The sequence below is a fragment of the Perognathus longimembris genome, chromosome 14, assembly GCF_023159225.1.
Source record: "Perognathus longimembris pacificus isolate PPM17 chromosome 14, ASM2315922v1, whole genome shotgun sequence".
Lineage (NCBI taxonomy): Eukaryota > Metazoa > Chordata > Mammalia > Rodentia > Heteromyidae > Perognathus > Perognathus longimembris.
This window is the reverse complement of record NC_063174.1, coordinates 204,303-217,822: the sequence shown is the minus strand read 5'-3', so window position 1 is coordinate 217,822 and position 13,520 is coordinate 204,303. Positions and strand designations below refer to the sequence as shown.

At 41.4% G+C, this 13,520-nt stretch overlaps 2 gene segments (V, D, J or C); both read right to left on the bottom strand.

Moving 5' to 3' along the window:
• Nucleotides 1-13,520, bottom strand: part of LOC125362953 — a 436,105-nt gene that overhangs the window by 403,871 nt on the left and 18,714 nt on the right.
• On the bottom strand, nt 7,573-8,225 carry LOC125362956. The segment is given in 2 exon segments: nt 7,573-7,955; nt 8,125-8,225. Coding segments are annotated over 2 exon segments (402 nt in total).

Below are 13,520 nucleotides of genomic sequence, written 5' to 3'. Positions count from 1 at the left end.
CCTAACAGATAATCTGGATACAGACTTATCAATTTTATATTTTCATGTTTTATTTAATTCTATAATTGTTAATCAGAGAAAATAACATGAAACTTTCAAAAGAGCCCAACCATTCACAAGAGACAGGCAATATTTATGCTACAGTTTCTCATATGGAGAAGTTTCATAGTGAAACTTGTAAATGGATTTCAAGAAACCGTCATTCTGGGTGCCATTGGCTTACCACCTGCAATTGGCTCACATTGTGCAAAAGGCTGAAATCTGAGGACCATGGTTTGAAGCCAGCCAAAAGAAGAGAGTCCATGAGACTCTTACTTTGAATGCCCCACCACAAAGCTGGATAACTGTGGCTCAACGTAGAGCACCAACTTTTATCACAAAGACTCAGAGATGGTCCTCAGGCCCCGAGTTCAAGTTCAAGTATTTGCAAAAGAAGAAATGAAAATGAAAAGATATCACTGTTAATTCCTTCTAAAGATACATTAAGCGTGGCTTTAAGATTGCTGAATCTGAGGACGAGCCTGAATTTGGCATGCTGAAAGGGTGGGAAATGAGACCTTGTGTTCCATCACTAAACTTGCTTTATCCATTGTTTTAACCTCACAGTATACATCTTATATATAAAATATAACAGGTTGGCTGGGAAGCTGACTTAGTGAAAGAGTGCTTGCCTTTCATGCCTGAAGCTCTGGGTTCAATTCAGCACCTCATACACAGAAAAAGCCGGAAAGAGGGCTGTGGCTTGAGTGGTAGAGCACTAGCCTTGAGCTAAAGAAGCTCAGGGACAGTGCCCAGGCCCTGAGCTCAAGCCCCATGACTGGGGATATATATAATAAAAATAGAAATATATAATATGTATCATAAAAAATAGAAAAACAATCTTTTCATAAATAATCACCCAACAGAATGTTCTCAACAGCCAGGGTCTCCTTCAATCTAATCTTATTATACATCCTTAATTTCTGTGTGTTTGCTGCTACTTTAAAACAGGCAACAGGCAAATGCTGTGCTGGAAGATACATGGCAGAGAAAGGGGTGGCAGGTTTGAGGACAGGCTGCAGGTGCCTGGAGAGCAATGTGCACTTGCTGCACAGAGGTAGACAGCCGAGTCCCCAGGCCGTGTGTCTTTGATGTGCAGGGAGAGGTGTTTGTCATTCTTCTGCAATAGGACAAGGAGTTTTCCATTTTCATTTCTGTCCTTATTTGAACGAATGTCTAGAATGCGCTGGGGACCTTGTCCTGGTTCTTGCTTGTACCAAATGAAGTAGGCTGAGGCACTGTCTGAGTAAGTACAGTTGATGACACAGCTGTCTCCCTCCTGCACACTCAGGACAGAAGGACTCTGCTCCACCTTCTCTCCTCTGCTCAGCACTATGTGGAGAGAAGGACAGAAAGGAGACAGTTGTCAGGTTAGTATTCTTCACAATGGTCTTTTCCTGCAGGCAGTATAACCAGTCTACAGTAATGGATCTTCTCCTGGCTATCTAAGGAAATCCTCTAGTATATTCTTTCCCCACTAAATCCTCAACTCACAGTGCAGCCACAGCCACAGGAGCAGGAATAAATCACGAATCAATCTCTTCATTTTTCCTTCCCCAGGAGGATCAGTTGAAGCCTTATGATGTCTAGTCTGGACAGTCACTTCTGTTACCAAGTTGTCTCCTTTCCTCTCTTTCAGTTACTGTGGTATCTTGAGATGTCTACACAGCCAATAAGAACAAGATTTTCTTTGCCCCTGGCCTATTCATTCAGAATCCACTGTAAAGAACCATCTGCTTATTGGGTATTGGCTGAGTTTTGCTGCCACCTTGGGGTCACACCCATAACTACTTTACTATGGTTAAACGTTCACTTAACTGTGTGAACTAAAAAACACAAAGAGCAATAAGCTAAATAAAATGTGTCTTGATTACTTTGTATATTGATATTTTGTCACTATTGAGTCACATTTTGGTAGTACTAACGTTTGAACTCACACTTCCTCCACTGCAATGTGTGTTTGATTTTTTTTTAATTTTCACATCAAACATTGAAGAAGTCCTTTAATATTATGTTTATAGAATTTTCTCTTTTTTTTAGTCAAAAGCCTTTCCCATCTACTTTAATGTCTTTGTCTTGATATTTTCTGATTACTTTTATAATAATAATTTTAGGGAAACCTAAATATTGTCTATGTCTGCAAAAAAATCAATCATAAGTATGGGCCAAAATCAATAATTTCAGAATAAAAACAGATGACCTCATTTCAGGATGTGATTTTATGCTTAGAGTCCGAGGAATGGTGGAAAGTGAATCTAACACCTCATTCATGATTCACAGACTTAAAGATTTTAGAATAGCTGTGATGAGGAACCTCAGACACAACTCAGTTTAGAATTCATGTGCACACATGCATATACATACATACATAAAATGTATAGAAAAGTATCTGTAAATATTCATGAGATATGTATGTATTACGTGTGTGCAAAATTTCCCTTTCAAAGGCTCTTTTTCTCCCTACCATGTCCTGTATAATGGAATTCTCAAATCAATTACCAGGCAATATTTCCTCTGTTTAAAGAGGATAGTTTAGGTCAGTGTCTTCCCATTGAGTTATGGCATCCAGAAAAGGATCTTCTTAACAATTTCATGGACTGTCAGTTGCAAGAAGCCAATACACACCTTCACCTCAGCTTCCATTTCCATTTGACTGGCAATGTTTGAGTGAGGTTTGTTATGTTGCTTCAGAGGACATCCATTGGGATAATGAATATGCATTTTTACTTTTAGAAAAGTCCTTAGAAATCATTGTGTGGGGAGGACAGCACCATCCCCTTTGGCTCACTCTCCAGCAGCTACTAGAATATCTAAAGCTCACCCAAGTCTCCTTTCTTGCCCATTGTGCCCCACCCTGAAAGCTCAAGGGACCAAGATTGTTTCACATTTAAACAGCAGAGCCTGGTTTGGGGGATTTCATTATCAGAGTCTCTCCTCACTCAGCAAATGGACCAGCAAGAATGAGGCAGGAAGAAAATTCTTAGGTGAAAGTGAGGTAATGGAATTTCTTTCTATGTACCCCCATTTACTAGCTAAGTGATTCATACTGGCATCTTGCATTTACTTCCTTTTTACCATTGTAAACTGAACATTGAGCAAAGATCTTACCTTTTCTAACTGAGGTGCTAGGAGCTGGCAAGGTGTGAGCAAGGGCTCCACCACCTTCCACTCCAACCCTCAGGGCTGCAAGTACTTGCCCTTTTGTTTGGGGAAATGTTTCTTTCAGCTTCTGGGCCTGGGGGCTTATCAGAAGGAGCCTGGTGGACAAAGATTGATTGAAATAGAATCATGAAGGATGCATCCTGTCTGCACTTTTTGGCAAAGTGGTTTCTAGGACAATATTATGCAATCATGTGACAAATATAGAAAATGTATGTAGCTAAGGCTTTTGCTAGAATGAAGAATCGTGCCATTAGCCTTCTCTCAGTCTCCTTCCTTATCATCCCCTTGCTCCTTGGAGCCCCTGCTTGTGCTGAGGCGGGACCATGGGATCTCACCATCTTTTATTCTGTTCCTCAGAGAAGAAGGCTTATTGAGGGCTGCATGGAGTGGTATAATGGCTGGGTGATATTGCACTGCTTCATGAACGTCCAACATCTTTTCCTGTTCATCTATGAGCCAGTGCGTGTGAGACGTCTCTAACCAGATTTTAGGTTTCTTTAGAAGCAGGGACCAGTATTTGAGATGTGATGTTTCCTGGTTCCATCTTTCTCTAATGTAAATAATTGGTGATGTGGATCGTTAACTGTAGAAAAATGAAATAAAATAGAACCTTGCAGAAATGGAGGGACATAAGGTGAACTAATGCAGTGCTAACTCAGACACTATCTTGGAAATAAATGTACTATACAGCTTGGAGGGTAGGGAGGCTAGGAGGGAAAATATTGGGAGAAAATGAGGGAGGGGTGACACGGTTCAAAAAGAAACATATTCATTAAGTGACTTATGTAAGTGTAACCCCTCTGTATATCACATTTACAACAATTTTTTAAAATAAAACTCTACTAAGTAATAACAGTCGTTATAACTGGTGACATATAGGTGAACTGTACAATCTGAGCATGGGTTAACAGAATGCTCCGTTGTGTTGATATATTTATCTTATCTTTGGTATATCCAAATTACAGCAGACCCTTGAACTCTGCAGGTCTACGGTTTCAAACAGATTGACACTGTGGAAAAGCATAAATTTTCAGGATGCATAGAGTTCAGCATTGTATTGTAGATTCTTGGTTCATCTTTCTCATAATGCTGCCATTACCTTTGCCTTGTTTTAGGGCACTATTTGAACACAGGAAGCAGACATTCACAAACTGAAGGTCATGGCAACACTGAGCAGATCACACAATGAGTGTGGGAGGTTATGTCCCTTGGGGCTGAGAACTTTTTGCATCACGTATGTGTGGGAATTTGGAATGTTCAGTTCTAAAGTTTCTTTTGTATTTTTTAGGTAAACAGTTTTATGCTGCTTGCTCAGAACACTGTGCAGTAAGTGTACCTTGCACACACCCAGTCACTCTCTCACACACTCATTCACTCAGCTTGGAGATGCTAGCAGAGGCGATTTATTAATATAGTAAGCCAAAGCATGTTAATAAGTACTTTGAGGGATTCTTAATTAAATTACTCTCATTGGAAGTGTATCTTCTAAATGTCAGTTTCTAACAGAATTGGCTACAAAGTTCATGGACTCGGTGCAAAATGAAATTTGGGGCCCTTATTCAGGAAGCAGAGAATGTGTCTCTAAGTAAAAGAAGAATAACAATCCTTACAAAGCATTGCATTATAAAACACAATAATATTTATGTTGACTCATAAGTAACAAAACATACAGCATGCAAAAAATAGTATTGGGAATATGTATAAAATAGCATTGCTTTTTTGAAAATAAGTGGATGATTTAATTATAAAAATTTTCTGGCTTGCATTTCTGTAATTTGATGTATAAGGTTTTCACCAAAAAGGGTTTTTATCTGCAGTTCATGTTAAGTTCTTTCAAAAGTAAATTTATTGATTTGGAAGCAATGGCACACACCATTCAAGAGGCTGATATCTAACCGTCATGGTTCAAAGCCAACTGGGGCAGGAAAGCCTATGAGACTATTACTTCCAATGAACCACCCAGATGTCAGAGGTGGACTTCAGGAGAAATGGTGGCATCGTCACAAGTAAACTCCCTAGGTATCTCTGACCAAACAGAGAATTAGTGTCTCTGCACACACCTTACCTCAAGAGATCCACACTAGTAAAACTTTAAAAAGATAGAGACTCATTCTAATACAGAAGAAATCTCACCACAGAAACGCAGAAGCAGCAAAGAGTGAAGATTTCAGAGACAGCGTGTAAGCCCCTCCGTCCTCCTGGGGCTGCATGGGGAGATGGAGAGCACACCAATCGAGCTTCAAACAGAGGACCACCTTAACACTGAAGAAATCACACTGCACCATGGGAACTATGGGAATGCAAGAAGGGAAATTAGCAAAGATCTCAAAATCAGCATGCCGACCCCTATGGAGAGGCTGCTGCTGCTGCCCTGCTGTGTGGAGAAAGAGAGGGGCACATGACCCATCACACCACCTGGGGAAACAACCAGCAAGAGGAGTTTGGAGACCTCCACATCCAGACACAGAGGCCCCTCACCAAGACTTTGCTGGCCAGCTCAACACAAAGGCCTAATGCCTGTATGCACCTGATCATATAAAATAATATTTATAGAAATGAACTCCAGGACAGAGAAATGAGGTTTTGTCCTTCATTGTTGTTTTTGTTTTATTTTCTGTTTGCCTTGTTTGTACATGTATCTGTTTTGGGAAGATAAGGGAGAACACAAAGTGGAAGGGGGAAGGGTGAACAAACGCAGCAGTGGTACTCACTGGACACTATGTTGAAAAGGAACTAGACAACTTGTGGTCAGAGATGGGAGAGAAAACCTGGGAGAGAGTGAGGGATGGAGTAACATTGTCCAAAAAGAAATGTACTCACTACCTGCCTAACATAACTGTAATCCCTCTGTACAGCACCTTTATAATAAAAATAAGAATATCTGAAATCAAGTCATAATAGGGTGTTGATAGAGCCCAAATTACAAAAGAAAAGGACAAATGGATATTATACATGTTAATAGACATTATATATACATATATATAAAAAATATAAATATATTTGCCATTCCTGGGACTTGGGAATCAGGGCCTGAGTACTGTCCCTGAGCTTCTTTTTGCTCACTGTTCCTCTTGAGCCAAAGCGCCACTTCCAGCTTTTTCTGTTTATGTGATGCTGAGGAATTGAATCCAGGGCTTCATGCATGTTAGGCAAGCACTCTACCGCTAAGCCACATTCCCAGCTAGACATTAAAAATGTATATGTGTGTATGCATAATGACATTATATCAAGTTACCAAAAGGTATCATTTATATTCTAGCATGGACTACAAGGCTGACTCACAGGTCCTTTGTGGGACTCAGATCCAGTCCTCCTAACTAGAACCATAACATCTCAGGGAAATCACATTCACTCTATATTCCTCAGTATCTTCCTGTGCAAAGTGGTGAAATAGTGTCAGTGCTTAAATCATGTACATACAGTTCTAACCTACAGTTCTAACACTTGATGACAGTGTATCTGCATATATACATATATGTATATATACACACACAAATGTGTGTACCAGTGTAGATACATATATATGTGTATGTGTGTACATCAGTATATCCCCTATGGATCTATGTCAGAAAAAAATCTGAATGAAAAGTATGCATGATTGTGTGTATAATGTTCACATTTTTCTAGCAATATTAAAAATATAGCTATAATGAACTGAAATACTAGGTCAAATATATTGTATATACTATATATGTATTGTATGTAATGTATATATTGCTGGGCTTTGGAGTTCTGAGGACAGTGGTTCGAAGCAAGCCCAGGTAAGGAAACCACAGGAGATATTTATGTCCACTTAACCACCAGAAAACTTGAAGTGGTGCTATGGCTCAAGTGGAAGAGTAAAAAATCTGAGACACAATTCCCAGGTCCTGAGATCATATCCCATGACTGACAACAAATTCCCAACATCCTCCCCACTTCTTCCATTCAGCTCTTGTGCTACAGCTTGAAGTCAGAACCTGACTTCAAGTCCCTTAATTTATTTGCTCAAGGATAGCCCTACACCACTGGAACTAGAGCTTCACTTCTGGCTCTTTGGTGGTTAATTGGAGGTGAGTCTCATGAACTTTCCTACCCTGACTGGCTTCAAACAGTGATGTTTAGATCTCAGCCTCTTGAATGACAAGGATTATAGATACGAATCACTGAGTCCTGACTAATCAACTATTTTTAAAATATTTGTTCCATAACAGAAATTCCTGTGTAATTCATGCAGTCTGCCATGAGACCTGTTTTCCCAATACTTTGTGTCACTGGTTCCATAAGGGTTTTTTCCTACAAAATAATCTCTGGGCAGTAGATGAAACAAAGCAAGAGAAATCAGGTCCTGAAATCAGAAGAGATGACAGGGGTTCTAGGTGAATCAGGAACCAACAGTAGGGGGATGGATGCTGTGCCCCTCCCTCAGGCAGAGGCTGGGGCTGCCGCCCAGCTGCACTTTAGGGCTGGGCTGCAGGGTGTCTGGGAGCACTGTGCCTCTGCTGCACACAGGTAGGTGCCTGAGTCTTCCAGCTGGGAGGCAGAGATGTGCAGGCTGCTGGAGCGGTCCTTAGAATTCAGTGTTGACTGTAGCCTTCCCTTCTGCTTAGTCCCTGAAGTCATGAAGAACAGGCTGAGGAGGCCACTGCCAGGATTCTGCCGGAACCACTGCACACTGTACACCGTGGTAGAGAAATTGCATGACAGGGTGGAGCTAGCTCCCTCCTGGAGCCACTGGACTGAAGGGCTCTGCTCCACCTGCAGCCCTTTCACCCCTGCATAGAAAGAGGACAGCAAGCACACGTGGTGTCACAGGGAAATCACTGAGGCAGCTCCCATGCCTGCAAACACCCAGGCAATGCTCAGAATCGGGAAGACAGCATAGGAGCCTTGTGTCAGTTGTCCCCCTTCCTCCCTGACCCCACCTGTGAAGACCAAACTCACAGCAAATCTGTACCCACAGAAGTCCCAGTGCAGCCCTCAGCCTCCTCCCCATGGCTCCTGACTATTTGCTGGGGTGACTTCTTCCCAGCTCTGGAGGCTGCCAAGTCACCAGCCCACTCACCACACACTTCCTCCTACAGGCAGCAGGTTCCACCTGACTCTCCAGAGCCAGTCACCTCTGAGCTCTGCCCTTAGTCTAACAGGAACCCCAGCCACAGTGCCTGAAGATGTACAGCAACCTTGCAGTTAGGCAGTGCAGGTCCCAGTCGTGCTTCCAATGTGTGAGGAAAAAAGGATTGGTTTTATTTTTAAGCATTTCACCTAGGAGAAGCTTGTGGGGGAAGTCTGTGTGCTGGAGGTTGATAGTGCTTCAGGAAGAACCTCTGGCTCAGCTGGGTTGAGGACAGCCTGAGGGTGGTAGAAATAGTAATCTCATTTCTTGTTTGGTTTTGTTTTTTTTGGCAATCCTGAGGCTTGAACTTAGGGCACTCTCCCTGGCTTCTTTTTGCTCAAGGCTAGCACTCTGCCATGTGAGCCACAACCCCACTTCCGGCTTTTTCAATACATGTTGTGCTGAGGAATCGAAACCAGGGCTTCATGTATTGAGGAAGGCACTTTACCACTAGGCCATATTCCCAGCCCGGAATCTCATTTCTCTCATACAAGATTGCCAGAGAAGTTGAGAAATAATTCACTTGAAAATCCTGCAAAAGGCCAGTTTTGATAGCATGCAATATGCATTAATGTAAACATAGTTTTGTAAAATCACCAGGACACTACATGTACAGAAATTGTTTCAACATTAGTTTGGTGGATTAAGAGAAAAATAGGACAGGCACATGCTGCCCTGTCTGACTGCCTCATCTCCGCTCCCCTTTTCTGTCCAGCCCTTTCCCCTATACCCTGCAGGCCACACAGCAGCTCTGCCCTGGCCACACATTGCTGGGTAACTGAAGTACAGCTCTCTACCTGTTCCTTTTCTATGTTTATACCTTGTTTTCCTCTCTTACATATTTCTTTCCTTCCAGTCTTAGAGAAGACATATGAGAGCTTGGATTAATGTCTAGGACAGTGAACTTTGCATAATTTAATCCTAGAAGGTAAAAGAATGAAAATAATTGTAATGAAGAACTTCCCTGCTTGCAATCCCAGCACAATTCCACTTCCACTACTTCCAATTAGAATCAGTTTTGCAAGGCATTTAAGACTCATGGCCTCAAAGGAACCGACCTTCAGACTCCACCATTCTGAGGTTTCATAATGAAGTGAAAAATATAATACAATTAACATTGCAGATATACACAAGTGCACATGGAGGCGTGCATGCATATGTGTGCGAGCGAGCACACACACACACACACACACACAGCTTCACCATGTTGTCTGACCTCTCAACTATCCAATCCTCTTGGATCCTCAAAAAGTCACTCCTAGTTCCTTTTTCACATGTACACACTGAATGTTATGAGTACATTTGCTCACCCTCTTCAGTCATCCTTCCCCTCCCTGCATAGCCTGTATTCTATCCTCCTGTTAGTTATTTTGTCAAAGTGTAAGTTGGTCAGAGTTTGAATCTTTCCTTGCGTATACTATACTTCAGTAGACAAGCTTGATTATTTGCACAGACTACTTGTGTGTGCTTACATATATATTTAAAATCTTAGGTTATAAATTATAATTCAATTATAAATTAGAACTAAGTAAGTTGAGGGGTTGGGATGGGAGAAATGGGAAAGAATGATGAAATGTGTGAGATTGATCATGATGCACTGTACTCAGTAACTGAGATATTGAAACTACTTCACAGAACTGTTTAAGAATAACATTGAAAAATAGAAAACATTTAAAAAATTACTGAGAAGGGAGTGCCCTCTTGTGGATAGAGGCTATAACTTCACTGCTTGTAAATAGCCACCCAACCTGGAGAAGCCGAGCCCTCCCTCAACACTAAGCCCATTGCACCCTTTAGAGAAGTCCTCTGAGCCTGTCAGTTCTACTGAGCGCCAGTAGTACCAGAAAGGAAGTGTGCAAAATGAGAAGAACATGCACAGGAGAAATCAGAGATGTATGGATGGGGTGCCAAAAAGTTACCTTCAAATAGGAAAGAAAATTGGGGACGGAAAAAGGTGCAGAGATGAATTGCCAGCAATGAATGAAGATTCGCCTTTTTTAAAGAGGATAAAATTGGAGTTGGGAATGTGGCTTAGTGGTAGGGTGCTTGCTTAGCATGTATGAAGCCCTGGGTTCAATTCCTCAGTGCCACAGACACAGAAAAAGCTGGAAGTGGTGCTGTGGTGAAAGTGGTAGAATGTTAGCCTTGAGCACAAACAAGCTCAGGGAGAGTTCTCAGGTCCTGAGTTCAAGCCCCAGGACTGGCCAAAAAACAAACAAACAAACAAAAAGGATAAAAGTAAATATGAGAACATTCCATACTCTGCTATAGCTGAGGAGGAGTATGAACACAAATTTTAATTTTTTATTGTTTGTTCTACAGTTGGGAATACTTAGAAATTACTTGAAGTAACATGGTTCCCATCTCCATTCAGCACTGAGTTCTGATGTGGTGGTTGGACACTGTTTTAGAGAACCATTCAATTCCTGTCCCTGTAGGCTTGGTTCTTGGCTAGAGGTTGGCTCTCACTTAGGGGTTAAGTTAGAGGCTGGACCCCTGTTTGAGGCATCATTTAGTCCTTGTCCTTGTTGGTGTGGGGCTTGGCCAGAGACCGGTACTCATTCAATAGTGGGAGCTGAGCTCTGAGGTGGAGCTCTCACTTGGAGTGCTGCCCTTTGGTGCCTGACTACATGAGTACTTGCCTGTCTCTTTGTGAGGCTCCACGGAAGCCATATCATTGCTGTACGTCCTGACTTGAGCGAAAGTGTGCTTTCGTGTTCCCAGTGTGGTCTGAGACTAGCATTCTTGGGGTTCTGAGCACAAATCTTTGCTCCTTGTCCCAGGCTTCCCCAGGTGGTAGTCTGTGATGTGGTCAGCGGGAGGCAGGCTCCCCTCTTTCCTGGTGAGGGCTGAGATCAGTGTCCTCTCTGAGTCCCAAGTACAGAATTTTGCTCCTTGCTTCTGCATCCGCACACACTTTCCTGTGTCTGCTTCTGAGCTTGGGGCTTAGTTCCATCTCCATCCTTCTCCCAGGTCACCTGGTGGTTTTGAGTGCAGTGTGTGACTCACAGTGCTTAGTGTTGGGGTGACCTTCTTCCTAGGTTTCTCCTGCAAAGTAGTTTTCTGTGTTGCACTGCAGCTGCAGTGCTGTGAGGTTCACTGGATGTGTCTGAGTCTGTCCTGTGTGGTGACTGGCTGTGGCCAGTCTGCTGTGTTGAAAGGAAGCCTGTCCCTTGTAGCTGCGCCTAGCTTCTGCAGACCTGGATCCACAGACTTCATGTTTTAGTTGCTTTTTCTCCTCTTTCTAAGGTATAGGTTTTTAATGTAACTTGATTGATGCCAGGGTCTGCCTGATGTCCTTTTTGGGGCTAGGTTTTGCAATTAAAATGTGGTATTTTTGGTTGAGCAAACAGAGCTCTGATGCTGCCCTGTCTCTAACCTGCCATGTTCTTTTCCTACCTCTCAGAGTAATTCTTTTTTGTTGCTTCTAAACTGTTGTTCTGGTACAAGACTTTCTAAAATTTTTTTAATCACATGTTAGCTACATATTTCCTTCTGGAAACTGTATTGATAAATATAATTCAATATGATTTTCATTGTCACAGAATAGAGTAATTACAAAATAAATATTTTTCTTGAAAGACCAAGCAATGGACTGAATGATGCATTGCAGGGTTGAGAGATGTTTGTGGAAAATCTTCTCATAGAAAAGGTAACATTATTTCAAAATAGAGTGACCAATGGGATGCATAGAAGTTACAAGGGATTTTTTTTTCCTGAACAAGCCCTACTAGTGTTTCTCCTTGAACATGTACACATTTTTTAATGCTCCTGGAAACTTTATCTTTCATGAAGGCTGAGAAGGCAGTTGAATGGCTCCACATCTATGTGTAAGCACAAGCAGGAAAAAGCTCCAGGGTCTTGCATAAAAGTTTAACACCAACACAAGATACCTGAGAGATATCTTGGTAAGATCCATGTGTTTGGGGCTGTGACTTTTCTAACTCTCATGAGACATTCTGGTTCCTGTTTGGGACATGTAGCTTCTAAGCCTGGGTGTCCTATTTGTCTTGCTCTGTTACATCTGAGCACTTGACATGGGGGAATGGGAGGAAAGATTTGTGTAAAGAACAGACCATAAGTTATGGGGAAAGTTCTGTATGTTGTGAATCCAACATTTATCATGATTCCAGTGAAAATACCAGTTAAGGTCTGGAGTGGCTGTTGTTGTATGGTTTCTTTTGTTGATTTTGGTTTTATAAGAGAATTTCAGGATGGAGATAGAGACAATCTCAGTCTGGCCTAGTACTATGAATCTCAAGCTGTCTTTACACTTGTGATCCTCCTGCCTTGTAATGTCAAGTTCTGGGGTTAAAAGTGTATAAACCACACCAGACTTGTGGTTGAAGTTTTATAAGACACAACAAGTCATGGCAACTTAAGTTTACATTGAAAAATGAGAAAACGAGTACAGAAAAAAATTCTATGAAAACACAACAGAAATGAAAATACACTGAAACTCTACTAATATAAATTGGTTTTGAGGGTTTTATTTTGATTTTATCCTAAGCAGAAATTTCATTGGGAATTATGAACAAGAACCTGGTGTTTTGGAGCATCTTATAAAGCAGCTTTGAGACATGTTCACACTGCCGGGATGGTGGAGTTAAATAGGTTCTGATATTACCACTTCCAATTACAAGTCCTTGGTCATAGGCAATTTTCATACTTCTCATCATGTCAGGTTTGTTAATAATATTTTCCTCATTGGGCAAGGTTTGATTTCATGACCTAAAGACATTTACCATGCTTCTCATTGATTATGTTCTTAATAATAATAGTTATCATGCAAGGGGCTGCTATCTCTAACCTGTAATTCTAGTTACTCAAAAGGCTGAGATCTGAGGATTGCAATTCAAAGCCAGCCTGGATGGGAAAGTCCATGAAATTCCTATCTCCAATTAACTACCAAAAACCAGAAGTGGAGCTTTGACACAAGTGGTAGAACACCTGAGTTCAAGTCCCAAGAGCCGCATAGAGAAAAAAAAGTAACTAAACAAACATGAGACCAGCTGTGTTTAGCTATTGTTAAAAATCTCAAAATCCATTCAAATTTTCCCATCCAAAGTTTTGATTCTGTAAAATCATATCTTGATCAGGCCTCAGGCCACCTAACATAGATGTTTGATTAACTGATCAAATCAACATTCTTTTTATCTTCTCATGTGGTAGTATAAAGAGCATGTTAGGAGGAGCAGAAAACCAGAGTATAGAACAGACTTTT